General features: G+C 45.3%; 1 protein-coding gene and 1 long non-coding RNA gene across 10 annotated transcripts in view; one reads left to right on the top strand and one right to left on the bottom strand.

The window, feature by feature from the left end:
- The window catches only part of tcerg1l (transcription elongation regulator 1 like), a 1,041,679-nt gene that overhangs the window by 766,121 nt on the left and 255,093 nt on the right, over positions 1 to 20,465 (top strand). For all 5 annotated transcript variants that reach the window (XM_072479165.1, XM_072479166.1, XM_072479162.1 and 2 more), the window contains 2 exons: positions 5,079 to 5,145; positions 19,894 to 20,029. In XM_072479165.1, the coding sequence (XP_072335266.1) occupies positions 5,079 to 5,145; positions 19,894 to 20,029 (203 nt within the window). The remainder of the gene's footprint in view (positions 1 to 5,078; positions 5,146 to 19,893; positions 20,030 to 20,465) is intronic.
- The window catches only part of LOC140393116 (uncharacterized), an 86,786-nt gene continuing 68,897 nt past the window's right edge, over positions 2,577 to 20,465 (bottom strand). For all 5 annotated transcript variants that reach the window (XR_011935501.1, XR_011935498.1, XR_011935500.1 and 2 more), the window contains 2 exons: positions 8,701 to 8,851; positions 2,577 to 3,478 (listed from right to left, as the gene is read on the bottom strand). This is a non-coding gene — a long non-coding RNA (uncharacterized lncRNA). The remainder of the gene's footprint in view (positions 3,479 to 8,700; positions 8,852 to 20,465) is intronic.

Here is a 20,465-nt window from a genome sequence, read left to right as displayed (position 1 = left end):
AGTGCATCCAATTGCTGCTCCAACCGAACCACGCAATCTGTGAGGAGCTGCCATTTGTTACACTTGCTGCTGGAAGCCTCCCGGACCTGCCACATCTCACAGTCAGAGCACTACACCCCTCTAACTGACATTGCGTCAATTAATTAAAATTAAAAGTGTTTTTTTTAAATGTTTCTATTTTGAAATTTTTTTTCAAAGTTACTGTTAACTATCTGTTTCCTAGCACTAGATTTCTAATATAAATGCGAAAGCTAAATATAGTACTCTCCGATCTCTGGCTTAGATACCCCTCGAAATTATAATTAAGTAATTATGTTTAATTAGTTACCAATGCTTAATTTTTTTAATTTAGTGTAGATTCCCAACCAGCCACTCAGGTCACAGCTTTTCTGTGATGTCACTTCAGTTTCCCCCCGACACACACAATTTGAAAAAGGTATAAAAGTAAAAATGAGTAAAAATCACTTACTTACCTTCTTACCTTCTGAGTGTCTTAGATGTTCTCAGGTTCTCTCCCTGACAGAGACTGCTCCTCCTCCTCCGAACGGCTCCTTCGTCAAAGGATTATACCCTTCACTCTTCTTGCCACCAGCCTTCTTGGCATATTTCGTTATCCTACGGATGGGATGGTTTTGGTAACCAAAATCCATGAGAACCAGGTTAAAAAGTCCAAAAAACAAAGACCATAGCGGGAGCTATCCTATATGTGACGTTCTCCCACCAGTCTCTACCGGAAGTCTTAAGTAATTATTTAAAAACTTAAAATATTGAATATTTATTACACATTTGGACCAAATAGATTGAATCCAAAAGTGCATGTCGACAAAAGGTAAGGAAAGATTCAAGAAGGAAGAACTGAGACTGAACTTTTCATAATTCGTTAAATATTATAGTATTAATATTAATATTGACTGTCATATAACAATTTATTTCCAAATAAAAGACCAGAATCATGATCCTGACTAATTTTAAACTGTTAGTTTAACATGCACAGTTGGAACACAATCAAGTCTATGTAGAGAAAACAAATCAAGAATATTTGAAGTGATAAAATAATTCATCTCAGTAAATATTTCATTTTTCTGAGGGGCTAAGACCTCACACTGTGTATTTTTATAACATATAAATATATTGCTATTTCTTATTTCAAAACAAAACTGAACAAAAAACATTCAAGTTGCTGAATATATGACTACCTGTGACCTGAACAAAAGAAGCAACTTGGCAGTTTTAGGAAAACTCACACCTCATTATCTCTGAGGAGCCACAAATAACCAGCTGGAGACTGCACAGCCCAACTTCAAAGAGAACTATACAAAGGCCATCTACAAATCCTCAGAAGGAGACTGGTGGTCTGTTAAACCAAAAGACTATCCAAGCTTTCGTTCAGTTTGTAATGGCTGAGACAGTTACCAACCTTTGAAATCTAGCCACATTCAACACAATGGATACACATCCTTTGGTGTAGGCCAGGTGTTGAGGTCTCTGGATTGTTGGACCGATAATATTGTCTTGCCGAGCTGAAGAGTTCAGTCTGGTTTTCATCATCTCACCAGCAGTTTCAGAGATAAGGAGCTCTGCCCAGGTGAAACAGCTGGCCCCATCCACTCTGCTTCGATAGTAATAAACTTTATTAGTGTCACAGGTAGGCTTACATTAACACTGCAATTAAGTTACTATGAAAATCCCCGAGTTGCCATATTCCGGCGCCTTTACACTGAGGGAGAATTCAGAATGTCCAGTTCACATAATAAGCATGTCTTTCGGGACGAGTGGGAGGATACCTGTGCACCCAGAGGAGACCCATGCAGACATGGGGAGAACTTACAGACTCCACACAAACAGTGACCTAAGCTGGGAATCAACAGTGCTAACCACTGTGCTCCCACTGGTAATTCTGTGCCATTGCCTACAAGAGTGTTTCTTCTCCGTTGCCAATCTCATCTGATGAAGCCCACACCACTGGAAAGTGAATTCTACAACACTTGTTTTCAGCCAACCAACCTCCGTGAAGGAATACCTCTTTGGACTGTGATTGTGGACTCTTGAAACTCATGTAAACCAATATTTATTTTCTCTGTGGTCTCTATACAGTAAATCCTTCATTTTCCCAGCCCTCTCTTTACTGACTAATTATGGGGGTGACCTTGCGACCTTCCTTTCCACATTTTGAGTGTGTGCAAATAAGAGTTCATCCTCTCGCACCTGCTGTGGGGAAATTAATAGAAAATTGTATCAAACCAAAATTGAGAGTTGGGAAATACACCACCGCTTTTAAAGCAGGAAACAAATCAAAAAACACTTTTTTTTGTTTCTGGATCGATGGTGAGAGGAGAAATTATTCCTGTTTAAATTAACCCCCACCCTCTCCATGACAGTTTATTCAAACAAATGTATTTTAGTTCTTTTGAGTGAGTAACCAAATTGATTGAAAAGGATTAAGTGGTGGATGTTTCTTCCCAATCTTTCAGAAGGCACTTGATAAGTTGCCTGTCAAAAAGCTTATGTCCAGAGTGAAAGCACTTGGGACAAAGGAGGAAGTAATATATTGGATAATAAATTGCACAGATACAGAGTTTGATCAATGGCAGTCATTTTAATTGGACAACTGTGACAAGTAAGGAACCCAAGGGTACATTCCCAGGACCTCTCCTGTTCAGAGTATTTGTAAATGAAATTAATGAAGCTATAAGTAAGCTAAAAGTAAGTCTTCAGATTCCAACAACGTATGTAGGAAAGTGTGATGTACAAGGGAAAATGATAAATCCCTGAGGTATCTTAAAAAATATCTTAACAAGCGGGCAAAGGATCTCAAATAGCATTTCATCTAAAACAAATTGCAAGGCTTGATGAATATAGCAAATAAGGAAGTAAATAAAGATTCATCACAAATTTAGCCATGTTTAATAGTTAGTCAGGCGTTGAACAAATTGTCTTAGTATAAGCAGCATTGATGAAAAGGTGCAAAGGTATTAAATAAATTCTCAGTAGAAAAAAGATGAAATAAGAAATCTTACTGAAGGTGAAGGAAATTATGAATGATAACTAAAGATAAGTTCACATTTCTTGGAGTTGATTTTGACGAACAGTGCTATCAGTGCATGGCAGGGTGTTGGGGGTGGGGTACGGAGGTTGCGGGGTGCCGATATATGCATGAGGCCTTGCAGAGTTTAAGTACGTGACTTTATTACACTGATTGGTGGATTGTCCAGCCAGTCGTGTCAGCAGCAGAATGCCATCCACTTCCTCTGTGTGATTTGTGGCAGGAGTTTAGGAGCAGCACATCCGAACATTGAATACACATCTTAAAAGAAGATTACGTTTACTGAATTTGATTCACGCTTTCATCTTCAGTTATTCCTGTGCTCTTTGTTGGAGGTGATTGGAAGGGGGGGGAGAGGTTACCACTCCAAGATTTTCAGACATCTCCCTGGAAGTGTTGCTGGTAGCAGTTAGGGCCGGGAGGAATGTTTTTCCCCTGCAAAGTGGGAAGGAAGTTAAAATGTAAATGTATCATTCAAATCATCTACTTGTACATGTATGCTAACCAGAAATTATCAAGCAGTAACCATCAGCGTAAAGTGAATCTGACAAGGCCACCCAAGAAAGTTGACAACACAAGAATTACACAAGAGTTACCATTTTAAGGCAAGAAGTTATATAGGATTTGGTGCTGAAGGTCAAAGTAACCTCAACATTCCCTTCACTGGCAGTGGTGACGCAAATCAAATCATGCAAATCTTAAGAAAGGCTTATGAAATTGAAGGTATAAAATAGGTGATGTGTTTCTGGAGGTGATTTAACAGCCAGACCTGGGTAATAGTAGTGATGGACTTGATAGGTATTGACATTTGTCAGCAAGCACTGACATGTTAACGCTTGAAATTTTCATGGGGCTTTTTCCAATCTCCTAATTTTGACAGAAAATTGATGCAAAGACCAGAGAAGCAGTGGTTAACGGCTTTCCTTCAGGGGTCCTCTCAGAGTTATGACTGGAGAATGGTGAACCTCTGTAGAAATTATAAGCCTATCTACCAGCAGGAAACATTGAGAGTTAGCCTGTATACTCATAGAATATGCTGTGCGGTAATTACTGACTTCATTACAGCATTCAGAAATGAACTGAATCAATTCCTGATTTAATGAAGAGGATAGAAATAAGAGCTTATCTCAGAAAATTGGGCGCAATCATACCTTGATAGTGCCCTCCAGCAGTGACCTGCCAGAGTTCATGTGGTTATTCGGAGAACAATTAATTTGGATGGGCCCAACAGACATCCACAGCCTAGGCATAACTCAATAGCCTGCTACCCTATAGAACATAGAACATACAGTGCAGAAGGAGGCCATTCGTCCCATCGAGTCTGCACCGACCCACATACTTCCAACCAATCCCCGTAACCCAATAACCCCTCCCAACCTTTTTGGTCACCAAGGGCAATTTAGCATGGCCAATCCAGCTAACCTGCACGTCTTTGGACTGTGAGAGGAAACCGGAGCACCCAGAGGACACCCACGCAGACACGGGTAGAACGTGCAGACTCCGCACAGACAGTGACCCAGCGGGAAATCGAACCTGGGACCCTGCCGCTGTGAAGCCACAATGCTATCCACTTGTGCTACCGTGCTGCCCCTGCTGCCTATGTGACAGGAAATTCTGTCACCCAGTAGGCATCCTGGGGCTGTGACCAGCACCTCGGAGATCATATTCACAACTCATCTTTGCCTCCCTGGGTTGGATCTGTTGGCGCTGTGCCGGGGCCCTCTTGCAACGTTTTGAGGTATTCTGGTCCCACAATGTTTTAAAGAAGGTCAAGTGGAGTCCTGGTCTGAGTCCTGTATAATGTAATAAGCATTCTGTATCAAGCTACTTCATCTCAGATATTTAAAAGATTGTTTTTGAAATCTTCTTTGTGCTGAATCTCATGCTTTTTATTTGGCAGATTATTAAATGCAATTTGAAATTTTCAGACAATTATGGACTCCCACACATGTACATTAACTATTATGATTATCTCTTTAAAAATGAACTCTGGTATAATCAAAAGCATGTAACTGAAACTGTTCTATTTCATTAGCAAAAGATGAAACTTCTAATCAAGAGGAGGCCGGTGAGGAGCACCTAATGAAAACAAAGAGAAACAAGTATGTCAATTATTTTGATCACTTTGATATTCTTTTTATCTTTATGTTTTGTATGTCTACATTGTACCACATACTTTGTAAATGCACAGCATTTAATTTTGTTAAATTAAGCTTGATTTTAAAATAGTGCATCCTTCGATGTTTAACAAGATCTCATTTGAACTTCATATGGACATGCTATTTGATGAAAATAATTTAATCTTCACCAGTAGTTGAGGGCATGAACATTTAACAGTATGACCTGCGCATATGCACCATATATGTTAGGTCAGAGTAAATATTTGAGCACCGTGGTGTCTGCAGTTTACAGCAGATCCTAAAGGCAGGATTGTCCTAGCCCTGGCAAGGCCAGGAAAATAGCATGGAGCTACATTGAGACAACTTCCCAACATAGCCCCTCCACCGTCGGGGGAATTGTCCCAGCATTGGGGCTGGAAGTGGAGCAGTTACCTGTCAAAGGGGAGGACAGGGGTAGCCAGGCAGGCATCCAATTTAAACATTTACAGCCTGTGTCCAGGTTGATGCTTTGGGCCTGTCAACGTTTTTCCAGCGGCAGAGAATTCGCCCCCGCCCCCATCATTTGGCAAGGTTGTCAGCTTCATGGGAATTGTTGCTCTGTTTCGGTCCCACCAGAGTCGCCAATAATGTTGCTCTGTTGGTCCAAACAGCGTCGCCAATACTGTGGGTATTTCTGTTTATCTTGGTGAACCACAAGCCTTCCCTTATATTGATCAAATGACCACACAACCAGTTAGTTAGTTCAAAAGATGGTCTATTTACAGACACAAGAGTTATCTCAACATGCAAACACAATATCTACTACAAGTTAGCTACACCTATCAGCTTCAATAACCTATACTTAACTTCAGGCAAATGAATAAGGTCTTCATCTGGATTTCACTTGGCTGGTTTCAAAGAAAGTGGCTCTGTCTCTGCTGGGCTCAATCCGTCAGATAGCGATCATTGGTCTTGAACTTGACTGGCTGTTCCTGCTACAATTGGGTTGGCACAGGCCGGATCCAAAAGAGACAGAACACATGGCTGTGTCCTCTTTTATCCCTCTGGGATTTCGCGCTCTTTGGGGCGGTCCTTAACCATGGATGCAATAGTTTGACAGGGCTCTGATCACTATCTTCGATTTCGGCCAATAAAGGGAGGGTTCTTCGTGGTCATTGACCTTGGCTGTTGTGCTTTCTGAGTAAGGGGAGTGGCGCCGATCAGTCTGTGGCTGTACTGGTTGCTTGATTGGAGTTCTATTGTCCTGGGAAAATGGGCGATTAAATGCAAATGAGCAGGGGTTTCGATCAGGTCTGGTTACCTGTGTTTTAGATACACATAGGCTGTATCTGCCTGAGTCCTGGGTTGGCCGTAATTCCCATGGTCCTTTGCAGGTGGCCATCTTAGATGGCTACAGAATGATCTCTGGTAATCAATTGGAGCTGGAAAGTCAATGTCCCAAAGAGGGTGAAGGTACGGATGGTGCTGAGGCAAGGAGTGTTCCCACTATGGTCTCAATGGGCCATCCAAAGGGGCCTTTTTTTTTTTTTGCTTACTCTGATTTTTACGTTTTTACTTATCTCTCCGAGGTTGCGTCCATGTTGAGGTGCCCTCTACTATTAAGCTATTTTGCTGGTAGGGACATCTGGTTTTCAAACAGTCGTGCTAGATTGGCTTCAGCAGTCACAGGATGTGGAATTTTACACTCGTTGAAGAGACCGGAGAGGTCACACTCAATGTTGCTTTTTGACTTGAACAGTTTTTCATTGAAGAGCCTCATCAGCTTCTCTTCGATAACCAGGTTTCTCTGGCCTTGGTGCTGTTTTTGTCTACATTCAGAGTTGATTTTTATTACAAATGCCTTTTGACAATCTGGGAAGTTGCATTTGTATTCCAGGACCTGATCTGTCTCAGCAGTGCCCATTTGTCCAGTAGGTGTGCGAAGGTTTCAGAGCTGCTGGCCGACTGGTTATGCTGGCAGCATTAAGAGTTGCGAAAGTTCTGCGAAAATCCATCCCTATGATTAAGATTAATAATTTTTCTATTGGCTCTGTTGAAATCTAGGCCAGGAATTTGCACTTTGTGATAGTATTACTGCAAGCCCTGACCTTGAAGAAAGCAGTCCCCAAAGGTCTCGCACTATCTATCACACTATCTACCATTGAAAGGTTTCAATGTGACACCAGGTCAAGGGGATCTCCAGGTGTCTAGCAACTGTGGTGTCATTAAAGAGATTTAACAGCCTCTCTCACTGAAGTATTCCCATTGACTGTAAAGTAGGAAATAAAATGCACTAATTATTATTGACATTTTATAAGCAGAGAGCAAAGTAAAGATTGGTAAATACAAATGGGAATGAGATAGAAGCTGAAGTATTATGAACATGCTTTCAAACAGTTTTATTATCTTAACAACTAATGGAATGATTATAGTAATGCTCAGACAATATGAGGCCCTCAAGGGAAACTATCGTTTATAATAACGAGCACATATCAGCTTCAGCGTATATTCTCTCCTATCCCATTACTACCCTCCACATTATCTAAAGCAATGTCGTGTGCTTCCAGAGTATGTTTAAAGGCTCTATTACCTGCCAGAAATCACCATTCGGCATTAACATCAGTGATCTTGGTGAGTAATAAGGAAAGGGGATGCACAGCACTGCATCTGAACTTGGTGACGAGAACCTTGTCCTCTCAATGGATACAACTACAGGGTGTGAGACACTGAAGGTTGGACGTTTGGGCACCAGGACAGTAATGTGACAGAGCCTCATTGCCTTGAGGTGACAAGGTTCTCCCACGTAATGGTAAGCTTCGCAGGTGAACACTCTGAACATCGAAACGCAGTTGGCTGACAGCAGCGCACACATGCTCTAAGTGTGGATTCATAGCATGAATCGCCTGTCAACAGACAGAGCACATGGAGTGGCATGTTATGTGCCTTGTCCATGTATGAACAAATCTTGAACATTCCACATTAACCTTTCAAAAATGAGAAGATAGAACACCTCTGCCCCCAGTATTACACAGCCAAAAATAAATTTGACATGGCACTGCAAAGCATGGGAGCGAGGTTCATTCCACAAGCACACTTAACATTAAAGTGGAGGCATCACTGATATGGAGAATGATCTAGGAAAACTCCACACACAATGGCAGTATGAAACTACACAGATGAGAGACCCATGACAGCGACATCCGTAATAACTCATGGGAGGAACTTGGTATCACTTGTGATTGACAGCAACACAGCGGATCATAAAAAGGAGGCATACAAAAGAGGAGATGTGAAATGTGTGCGATTCTATTTTGATTTGTGTACATTATGTACATGTTGTGAACACCAATGCCACCACAGTGCTCCTAAATATTTGTAACTTTCCTAACCCTACCGCCATGTCATTGAGCTTCCATGACATCCATATCATGGGTGGAGGCAGTCTGCGAACTCCAAGTCTATGTTATCTATAATGACTTTGGCGCGTGTCCTCTGGAGGCCTGAGACCCCAGCCTGCTTTGGGTACCCTGTTGTGGGGCAGGTACATCCCGCTCTTACCAGATTGTGACCCCAAGCCTGCTCTAGAACTAGGTCTCATCCAGATGTGTTGGTGGAGGGTGTGGGTGGATCTTCTGCAGTGGCATCCTCTGGTTTCTCACCCAAGGTGTCATCAGGCTGGAGCTGAGGAGGAGGAGCTTTCCAGAGCTGCCTGTGAAAGAAAGGAGAGATTATTAATGCATGTCAGTTTAACTCTGGATCCTCATCTGGGTGTGTGCTGCCCACCTCACTATCATTGCAGGTATGGTTGATGTCCTTTCCGGCTAGCCCTGTGGCTCGTCTTTGGAATTCCATGAGGAACTTGAGGTTGTACACTCTCCCAGTCTGGGTCCTCCCCCTTTTATCGCCCTCAAGCCGGTCATGAATGAAGACAGAGAGTGTGAGCAAGACATATGCCAAGGCAGATGATAAAGGTGCCTGGCAGGCGTGTGTGGTGAGTGGAGCCATAGATGGGATCAGAACATAAGCTCCAGAGGAGATGAGAGCAGATTAAGATGTGATCGAATGAGTGGTGATGTGCCTTGAGCTGGCAGCGAGTAAGGTGCCAGTGTATGTGTGATAGGCTTGAGATGATTGACCTAGCCTGGCGACATGAATGAGATCATTTGTCCTCTTCCTGCACCGAGTTGACTTATTCTGCATGCGTTGTGCCTCTCAAACAGGATTGGTAACATTGCTGGACCTCCTGCAGCCAGAACGGGTGTAGAGGACATCGCTGCTAGCCTCAACTGCATCTAACAGGCATACCAGTTAGCTTTGGGAGAAACCATCTTCTTCGAGTTAAGAGCCATTTCTCTCATCTGTAGCTGTCCTGGGCAGCAGAGATAAACAAAGATCTACGGAATGTTTCTTGTGTGTGCATAATTAATGAAGCAAGAAGTGGGCAAAGCAAACCAAAAAAATGGCCTTTGCAGCCAGCTCCTGCAAGTAGTGCAATGAGGGAGGGGGAGGGGGGTTAGAATCCCACCCATAGTAAATCAAAGGATAACATGAGGTACCAGAGCAGGGTTATGATTTGGGTAAATGTAATTAGAGTGTGGTAGGAAGGGACAGAGAGTAAAAACTTAGTGCACCAGCAGATAAGGCCTGAGATTGCAAAAAATAACAATGACAGAGTTAAAGGCTCTGCACCTGAATGCACGTAGCATTTGTAACAAAATGGATGAATTGTTAGCACTGATAGAAATAAATTTGTATGCCCTGATAACCATTACGGAGACATGGCTGCAGGCTGATCAAGGCTGGGACCTGAATATTGAATGGTACTCAACATCTTGATAAGATAGGGAGCTAGGAAAAGTGGTGGAATAGCTCTGTTAATTAAGAATGTCATTTGTACACTAGTAAGAGATAACCTTAACTCGAAACTGCAATTTGTAGAATCAGTTTGGGTGAGAATAAAAAATAGGAAAGGTAAGGGGGTCGCTTCTGATAAACAAAGATAATATTTATAGGCCTCCTGACTGCAGCTACACTGTAGAGCAGAGCATACAGAAAGAAACAAATGGAGCTGGATGTCGTGTTGGGTGTTCCGATGTACAAATGATCCAACACGGCTGTAGATGGTACAACTCTGTTTTATTGTCTTAAACAATGACAACTACTAACTGCTGGCTTAGGTTTGTGCTTCACCAGCTAACCTGTGGACCCAGCCCTATCACTATCTTGACTAGGAACTCAGCACATGGTCCATGTCTGAGTGGCACGCTGTGAGCTCTGTGCTCTGAGCTATCTCCTGGTAGAATGAGCGGGAACTGTGGTGTTCCCTGTTTTATAGTGCGTGTGCTCTCACTGGTGATTGGCTGTGATGTTGTGTGTGAGCTGGTTGGTCCAACTGCCTGTCCATCAGTGTGTGTGTGATTGCACCATGATATGCTGATGTGGATATCATGACAGTGGATTCTCCAAAAATGGGGCCATGTCCCATGCCAGCGTCAAAACACTGGCATTTCACTCTAGACTTTCCTTAAGAAAGTCCTGAGAGATTCTCCTACCTGCAGGAGGCTAGCAGGGCCCCAGAGTGCTTCTCACAGCTCTGGCTGTGGATATGGGGCCTGCCCGTCCCGTCGGGAGTTCGCACACGTGCACGGCGGCGGTAAGCGGCGGCTGACCTTTGCAATATGGCGGACTCGCACCGCGGACCTTCACGGAAAATGCAAGCCCCACCGAGATCACGCGTGCCCGCGGATCAGTGCCGCCCGATCTCTCCCCTGGTCGACCATGAGGGCCCCCCCCCGCCCCCCCCCCCGCCGGTGAACGATCCCCCCGCCCCCCACCAGGGCGGCCGTGGACTGAGTCTGCAGCCGCCACCCAAGGTTCGTGAAGGCCGTTATGTGGTTAGAAACACACCGTCAGGAACTTAGCCAGTTGCGCATGGAGAATCGCGGGGGTGGGGCCTCTCAATGGCCCCCTACCCGCGGCACGGTAATCGCACGGGCGCATTCTCGAGCGACTTGCCAGGGACCGAAGAATCGCTTCAGCTGCGCCGGTCACGATTTCCATTCTCCGCGTTCAGCGCAGAGGCTCAGAGAATCCAGCCCATGGAGTGTGTAAGATATATGCATTGAGCTGTGCGTCTGCCATGTGGAGAGCTGAACGGCGGGGATTTTCCGCGCTTCCCTCGGCGTGTTTCTCGGTGGCGGGAGGCAGCCCGCAGTTGGCTGGCAGCGGGGTTTTCCTCTCCCACTGCTGTCAATGGGCTCTTCCACTGAATCCAAATCCGCCACTGGGAAACCCGCCACAGGGGTTCTCCATCCACAGGTCCAGAAGACACCGCTGGCGAGAATGGCTGGAAAATCCTCCCCAAAGTTTCAGTCTGTTTTATATTTTAACGGCAACAAAAACACTAACAGTTCCACCAATATTGCAACTGCACAATCCGGGCCAATGTCTCATCTATTTTATAAATTATGCCTCCTTAAAACAAAGAGACGCATGACAATGTGCTTCTTTATTGAAGGCAAACCAATTTCATCTTTGTGATTCAATCAAAAAGAGGCAACAGCTTTAAATGCTGTAAAATGCAATATTAGGAAATAAACATTTTCCTTATTATGTTCCTGCTGTCTACACAATTCTACACTTATATTTCATGAAAATAAAATTAGGGCAGAATTGATTTGAACTTTCATTGTTTTTTACAACAGTAACATTTTAGAATTTTGTGCAACTGTGGAGACAAAGATAAATTTACAGAATGAGAAATGTCACAAATTAATAAAAACAATTTCAAAACAAGTAGGCCCAATGATGTGCTGGGTGCTTCTTGATGACCTGAACTAGTCTGCTAATGAGTTAATCATTACGTTTATACTGTTATGTGCATTGCGTCTTGTCGTATCATAACATGCCCTCTGATGAAAACTGAATTTTATTTGTGCAGATTATTTGCTAGGTTCCTGCAGAGTACAGTAGGTATTTATGTCCTTTGCATAATCAGTTCCAACAGACGAATAGAACAACTGATTAACATGCTTGGACATTGTAGTGATCTTTACATGGGTATGTACAGAAGGGGCTGACGGGACATGGAAAGACCACAAGGGGGCAGCACTGGCGGGTATAAAGGGGGAAGCAAGCAGCCCTCAAGCCTCTTTGGGCTGATTAGACTGTGAGGAGAACAAAGGCAGAGATTTAGCTCAGGGCTTCTAGTGTGGTCAGGCCTAGTTGTAGTGTATAGAAAACTACTAATACAGTTCTTAAAGTAAGAGCTCACGCAGTTTTTTAAGTTGTGTTCCTCAATAAACTTTATGTAAAACTTCTGGACGACTTCAAACCATCTTCCGAAAGTCTTTGCTGTAACTGAATTGAGTAGCACATGTTACCTGCCATACAGGTAACAAAACATGGACATGGGTATGTACAGAAGGGGCTGGTGGGACATGGAAAGATCACTACAGACATTTGCCTAATTTAGAGTTTGGTGGGGCCAGGTTTTAGGAGCATCATAGAATTGCCAATATTGCGTAAAAAAATATTAACAACAATGAACTGTTACAGTGATTCTTAAAAATGTAGCCCAGTGTTAGTCATACAGATAGCTGCAGAATCCATTAACGTTTTTCAGACAGTCGGATTGGCCTCTCATGGCCATATCCTTCAGGAATATCCAGAGATTAATCACAGACAAAATCTTATGCTCTCCCCTGTCAAGGGTTTGGTGTCAGGGGGCATTTAATCTGGTGGGAGGGGACAGATCGAGACCCTGCCATCCCACTGCCTCCCACCCACTTAAGTCCAGTGTGGGAAGGCCCATGGAGGACACCCTCCCACCACCACCACCACCAATTGAGGCCCTTCAGTAGAATCCACTCTTCGTAATGTATACTGTGGTACTTTTGGATTTAAAACTTAAAATCAAGCACAGTGTTTGGAGTGTTCATGCATAATTATGGTTAGGTCTTCTGAAATGAATCACAACAATAGAGAACTATTATAAATAAAAGACCAGTTTCCCGTTCAGTTTGCAGCATTTTAATGAAGTTACATAATGTTGAATTAAAATAATGCGAGAATACATAATGCATGAAGACGCTGTTGATTTTAAAAAGCTCAGTTGGCACAAACCTTATTCTGTAATTTTGCTAATGCATAATATATAAGTTCTTAAAGGCACTATACCATGGCATGACACCACTGTTTTTTATCGACCTGCTTCTTAATTCACATTAATCTAGCCATTAAATTTATTTAAGCCTATAGTCTAATGGCTGTATTTTCCAACAAATTCTAAAGCGTGCTCCACCCATGGAGAAAATACCAGGCTAAACAAAGTAAGTAACAGGCACTAACTACTCCATTAGGGAAGTGTTATAACAATATATATATATACATATATATATGTTATTGTAAATAAATGTTATTTCTTTGTATCCTTGAAACTTGTGCTGGATTCTTCGTGGCCCTCACAAAACTGGCGACGAGGGTAAAAGTGAATAGCTGTCTACACTGCTGAAGCCACCTCCCTGTATTTTTGTTGGATACAGGTTGGAAGTTGTTTTCTATCACACCATGCCTCTGTACGGACGTTTGGATGTTTTTGATGATGCGTTGGAAAGCTGGAATCAGTACGCACAACGGATGCGTTACTATTTCCGGGCAAACAATATCACCGAAAATGAGCGCCAGGTGGTCATATTGCTCACCGCCTGCGGCCCGCATATGTTTGAGGTGATTAGGAGCCTTACGTACCCAGCTGCGCCGGACACCAAAACGTTTGATGAACTTGTGAATTTAGTGGGGCAGCATTTTAACCCAACCCCGTCCACGATAGTCCAATGTTACCGGTTTAATACCACTGAGAGGACTCCAGGGGAATCCCTTGCCGACTTTCTATCCGGGCTACGCAGGACTGCGGAGTACTGTGACTATGGTGAGACCTTGTCAGAAATGTTACGCGACCGTTTGGTTTGCGGTATTAACAATGCGGCCACCCAGAGAAAGTTGTTAGCTGAGCCAACATTGACTTTTCAACAGGCCATTCAAATAGTATATTGTCCTGAGAGAGCGCAGAATGAGGAGTGTAGGAGCTACAGGGAATGGAAGTGCATGCCTTGGGGCGCAACCCCTTCCGTCCGAAAACGTCCCCCCGCACTCCTGCATAACCTTGGGCAAGGCGATGTCCAGATCGACGCCAGTGGCCGTTGGACATTCCTCCCCGAAGGGAGCCTTCTCCAGAACCAATGGATGAGGAGCCATGTCCGTGTCAGACTTGTAGGCGCCGACCCCGTCGCGGACACTGGTCCTGGGGGCACCAGAGGTGCCATCGTTCCGACCGAAACTGGGACCAGCCCAGGGGCTGTACCTTCCATGTGGATGAACCTGCGGTGACTACTCCTGAGGACGTGGAGACGTTGGACGACTGCCTGCAGCTGCATTGTGTGGCAGCTCCCCCTGTGGCCCCCATTAAGGTGACAGTACCGGTCAATGGTCACCCGCTTAAGATGGAGTTGGACACTGGTGCAGCGATCTTCGTGATCGCCCAGAGGACATTCGACCGCATCAAGCAGGGTATACAGACTCTTACATTAACCGACACAGGCCAGGTTGGCCACCTACACGGGGGAACTATTGGACATTGCAGGAACTACGATGACCTTGTTGTTTATGGACGCCAGGAGGGGCGTTTCCCATGTATCGTGGTGCGCGGCCATGGCCCAGCCTGTTGAGTCGGGACTGGTTGTGCCATTTGCAGTTGCAGTGGCAGCACATCCTCCAAACAGTTTCTGGAGGGTTGACTGAGGTGCTAGGACGATACCCAGATGTATTCCAGCCCGGTTTGGGGAAAATATAAGGGGCCGTAGCCCATATCCAAGTCGAACCAGAAGCCACGCCGTGCTATTTCCGGGCGCGCCCGGTGCCTTATGCCTTGCTCGAGAAGGTAGAAGGGGAACTCACTCGTTTGGAGACTTTGGGTATTATCAGGCCAGTTCGTTTCGCTGACTGGGCAGCACCAATTGTACCTGTAATGAAGCCAGATGCCACAGTTCGCTTGTGTGGCGACTATAAACTTACAGTGAATATGGCTTCCCAACTCGACCGATATCCAATGCCTCGCATAGAGGATCTCTACACGAAGCTTGCAGGTGGACTCTCGTTCACAAAATTAGATACGAGTCACGCCTACGTACCGTTAGAGCTGGACCCTGCCTCCTGACCATATGTAACGATTAATACACACCGGGGCCTGTATGAATATACACGTTTGCCCTTTGGAGTATCCTCTGCCTGCGCTATTTTTCAACGCGTTATGGAGGGCATTTTGAGAGGTTTATCGTGTGTCGCTGTCTACTTAGATGACGTTTTGATCACAGGGACATCGGAGCAGGAACATTTAGAAAATCTGGAGGCTGTCCTCAGATGCTTTTCGGAGGCTGGAGTCCGTTTATGTCGCACAAAGTGCGTCTTTCAGGCGAAGGAAGTAGTCTACCTTGGTTATCAGGTGGACCGCGAAGGTTTGCACGCCGTCGCAGAGAAGGTGCGCGCGATTCAACAGGCCCCTGCCCCAACTGACACTTCGCATCTTCGTTCTTTTCTCGGCCTCGTAAATTATTACGGGAAGTCCCCCCCCAATCTGGCAACTACGCTGGCCCGGTTGCATCTTCTGCTAAAGAAAAATCACACCTGGGTTTGGGGTCAGCCGCAAGATACCGCTTTCTAGCGGGTAAAACAACAATTGTCGCTGTCTGGGTTACTAACCCACTATGATCCTGGAAAGCCTTTGCTCGTCACAGGTGATGCATCCCCGTATGATATTGGGGCTATCCTGTCCCACAACATGGAGAATGGGGCCGAGCGGCCGATAGCTTTCGCCTCCCGCACATTGACTGCAGCGGAAAAAAAGTACGCGCAGATCGAGAAGGAGGGCCTGGCAGTGGTCTTTGCGGTGAAACGTTTCCACCAGTACGTGTATGGCCGCCACTTCACTATCGTGACTGATCATAAGCCTCTCCTAGGACTTTTCAAAGAGGATAAGCCAATACCGCCCATTGCTTCCGTATGGATCCAGTGCAGGTCTTTGTTGCTCGCTGCATACGGGTATTCTCTGGAGCACAAATCAGGAACGCAGATAGCGAATGCCGACACACTGAGCCGATTGCCTTTATCGACCGGCCCCATGCTGACCCCCGTGACCGGTGAGGTGGTTGCAACCCTAAATTTTATGGACACCTTGCCTGTCACGGCACCACAGATCCGTGAGTGGACCCAGACGGAGCCAGTCCTGTCAAAGGTTCGACACATAGCCCTGTATGGTGGGCAGCATAGACAGCTCCCAGGCGAGTTGCGGGCATTTTCCTCCAAGCTGTTAGAATTCAGCGTGGAAGACGGCATCCTCTTGTGGGGGACGCGTGTGATTGTCCCTGAAAAAGGACAGGAGCTGATACTAAGGGACTTGCACAATGGGCATCCAGGCGTGACCAAAATGAAAATGTTGGCCCGGAGTTATGTTTGGTGGCCAGGCCTCGACACCGACATTGAGAAGGTGGCCCAAAACTGCTCCATTTGTCAGGAGCATCAGAAGATTCCGCCGGCCGCGCCCCTACATCACTGGGAATGGCCAGGGCGGCCTTAGGCGCGCTTGCATGCGGATTTTGCCGGCCCTTTTCAAAGATCCATGTTCCTTTTATTAATTGACGCCCAGTCGAAATGGCTAGAGTTGCATAAGATGCTAGGCACAACGTCCTGCGCAACAATTGAGAAGATGCGTTTGTCTTTTAATACGCATGGCCTCCCCGAGGTGCTCGTCACGGATAACGGCACTACAATCACCAGTGAGGAGTTTGCGAGGTTCATGAAGATGAACGGCATACGCCATATCCGCACTGCCCCTTACCACCCGGCTTCAAATGGGTTGGCGGAGCGCGCAGTGCAGACATTCAAACGAGGCCTAAAGAAGCAGTCTTCCGGGTCAATGGACACGAGACTGGCTCGCTTTTTGTTTTCGTATAGGACCACCCCCCATGCGGTGACTGGGATAGCTCCCGCAGAACTCCTAATGGGCCGGAGACTTCGCACCAGCCTTAGTATGGTTTTCCCAGACTTTGGCGCAAAAGTACGCCGCACACAAGAACGGCAGGGACAGGGGTTTTCTTGGTATCGGCCGATTCGACAGTTTGTGCCCGGTGACCCAGTGTTCGTTCGCAATTTTGCTGGTGGTGCCCAGTGGGTCCCTGGCATAATCTTTTGCCAAACGGGCCCAATATCTTACCAGGTGCAAGCCCAGGGCCGTCTCCAGCGCAAACATGTAGACCACGTTCAGTCCAGAAGACTGTCCCTTCCAAAGATTCCCCGCCCCCCGGAGCTCATTTCTACAGCCACAGAGACCAGAGACAATGGAAAGTAGTCCTCACAATCTTCCTCTGGTGCCTCACTCAAAGCCTGCGCAGGTCGTTACAGAACCGCGTGGAGATAGAGACGCCGAGATGACAGAGGCAGCAGACTCTGACTCCGAGATGGAGACACAGGACGCATCAGAGTGGGGATCCTCGGGTCCGTGGGCCGTGGATGTACAACCGTGACACCGTTCATCACGGAAGCGCTGGTCTCCATCTCGTTACACACCACCCGATCCAGCGTCTCGTGCAAATGGTGTCCGGCCTGCAGCAAAACGAGTCCGACGCCTTCCTTCGCCAGGGTCTTCGGTATGTTATTGTAAATAAATGTTATTTTTTGTATCCTTGAAACTTGTGCTGGATTCTTCGTGGCCCTCACAAAAGGAAGCATGGTGGCACAGTGGGTAGCACTGCTGCTTCACAGCGTCAGGGACCTGGGTTGAATTACAATTACAGTCTTGGGTAACTGTGGAATTCTCCCCATGTCTCTGGTTTCCTCCCACAGCTCAAAAGATATGCAGGTTAGATGGATTGGCCATGATAAATTGCTCCTTAGTGTCCAAAGATGTGGAGGTTAGTTGGAGTTACGGGGATACGTATGTGCTCTTTCAGAGGGTCAATGCCGTCTCGATGGGCCAAATGGCCTCCTTCAACACTGTAGGGATCCTTTGATTATAACCTCTAATCCACATTTTGTCTCCATTCATGGAAGTGTGTGCTAACAATGACAGTTTAAAAAAAATCCCTGTTACCTTATGATATTCTTTATTAGTGTCACAAGTGGGGTTACATTAACACTGCAATGAAGTTACTGTGAAAGTTCCCTAGTCGCCACACTACAGCGCCTGTTCGGTTACACTGAGCGAGAATTCAGAATGGCAAATTCACTTAACAAGCACATCTTGCAAGACTTGTGGGACGAACTCGGAGCACCTGGAGGAAACCCACGCAGACAAGGGGAGAACTTGCAGACTCTGCACAGACAGTGACCCAAGCCGGGAATTGAACCCAGGTCCCTGGTGCTGTGAAACAACAGTGCTAACCACTGTGCTATTGTAGGTCGTTGTTTTACAGAAAAAGATTCTTGAGTTGGCAGCTGAGGGAAATGAAAACTGTAGGGAATGTTTTGTCTCACATGCAAAAGCTGGAGAATGTTTCATTGACCGTTCACGCCAATTAGAAAATGAACAGAATGTTCATTATCTGATTGAGTAACAGTCAAGAATAATCCAAGCAACCTTCCCCCAGGTCAGATATTCTATAACTAACAAGTGCAATTATTCAATGAGGACTTTAAGGGAACCACAATTTTTAAATGTTTTTTTTTTCTCTCTCACTTGGGGCTCCTGGAAATTAGTCTTTAATATCTGGATATTCCAAGGCAGTCCTGGAGGGTTGAAACCCTTGCGGTACTACAAGGAACTGATGATGTCTACATTTTTAACTGTCCAACACAAGAAAGCAAGAGCAGTTTTATCTCTTGAGGATTTTAATAAAAATTAATTGCTGAAAGGGACTTAAGTCTTAGCTATGGCAAAGCAGGGCAATACTCGTTATGTCATTAGCTGAACATGGTTTGCTTGAGTTTGAGACATTTCTATCTGGATATCCCAGGTCTGAAGGCTAAGATGAACCTTTAGCCTAAAATCAGCAAGTTGTAGATTTACATTAGACTTAGATTTATTATCACGTGTACCGAGGTACAATGAAAAGTATTGTTCTGCGTAATGTCTAGTCCGGTCGTACCATACATGAAAAACATAGGACATATGATAAATACACAATGTAAATACATAGACATCAGGTGAAGCATACGGATTGTACTGCCACACAGTAGAGAAGATGTGTGGAGAGATCAGTTCAGTCCATAAGAGGGTCTTTCAGGATTCTTGTAACAGTGGGGAAGAAGCTGTTTTTCAATCTGTTAGTGCGTGTTCTCAGACTTTGGTATCTACTGCCCGATGGAAGAGGTTGGAAGAGACAATAATCCAGGTGGGAGGGGTCTTTGATTATGCAGATAGAGTCAATGGACAGGAGGTGGGTTCGCGTGATGGACTGGGCTGTGTTCGCGACTCACAATAGTTTCTTATGTCCTTGGGCCGAGCAATTGCCATGCCAAGCTGTGCTGCAACCAGATAGGATGCTTCTATGGCGGATCTGTAAAAATTGGTAAGAGTCAATGTGGACATGCAATTGGCAATGATTCCGACACTGAGGTCATGAAATACTGTGGTGAAAATGTATCAAGTGGGAAATGGAAATTGGCAACATTTCAATTTGTATTATCTCTAAAAGCAGAAAATACAACCATGTCTCTTACTATTAATTCAAATCAATATTATGAAAATAATTTTTTTTAAAGAACTGAACAGCCAGAGGTTGCTAATTCAGCAAAAGAAGAAATGCAGGGAAGAAGTTTGGAAAATACGCCACACAGAACAGTGGCTCCATTAGAAGAACGTATAAATCATTTCCGGGATATGCTGCTGGAGAGAGGGGTAAGAAGAGCACAGAAATTTATTCTGCATCAATTTATTTTACTTAATCATTCACTTAACAATGACTGTTTATGTTTCAGTATGTTGCATGATAATTTAAATCAAAAGGTGCAGCTTCTGCCCACTGGAATGATGTAGCTTATGTAAATGATGCTATTCCCTTGGAGGTGAGAACATTTCTCAGGAGATACTGGGCGGCATTCTCTCAGCCCAGGCCGGGCCGGAGAATCGCCAGGCCAGGCGCTAATCGCGCGCCGCCGCCCCGACACCGGGCCGTCGATTCTCCGGAGAGTGGAGAATCGGCGCCATTGGCGCTGGTGCCGCGCGAGTCGGGGGACGCTCTACGCAGCCCCCCCCCCTCCCCCACCCAGCGATTCTCCGCCCGGGATGGGCCGTAAAAAAAATCCGAGTCCCGCCACCGCCGTCCACGTCTGGT

Source organism: Scyliorhinus torazame, chromosome 16, assembly GCF_047496885.1.
Source record: "Scyliorhinus torazame isolate Kashiwa2021f chromosome 16, sScyTor2.1, whole genome shotgun sequence".
Lineage (NCBI taxonomy): Eukaryota > Metazoa > Chordata > Chondrichthyes > Carcharhiniformes > Scyliorhinidae > Scyliorhinus > Scyliorhinus torazame.
This window is presented reverse-complemented; position numbering and strand designations above follow the sequence as displayed.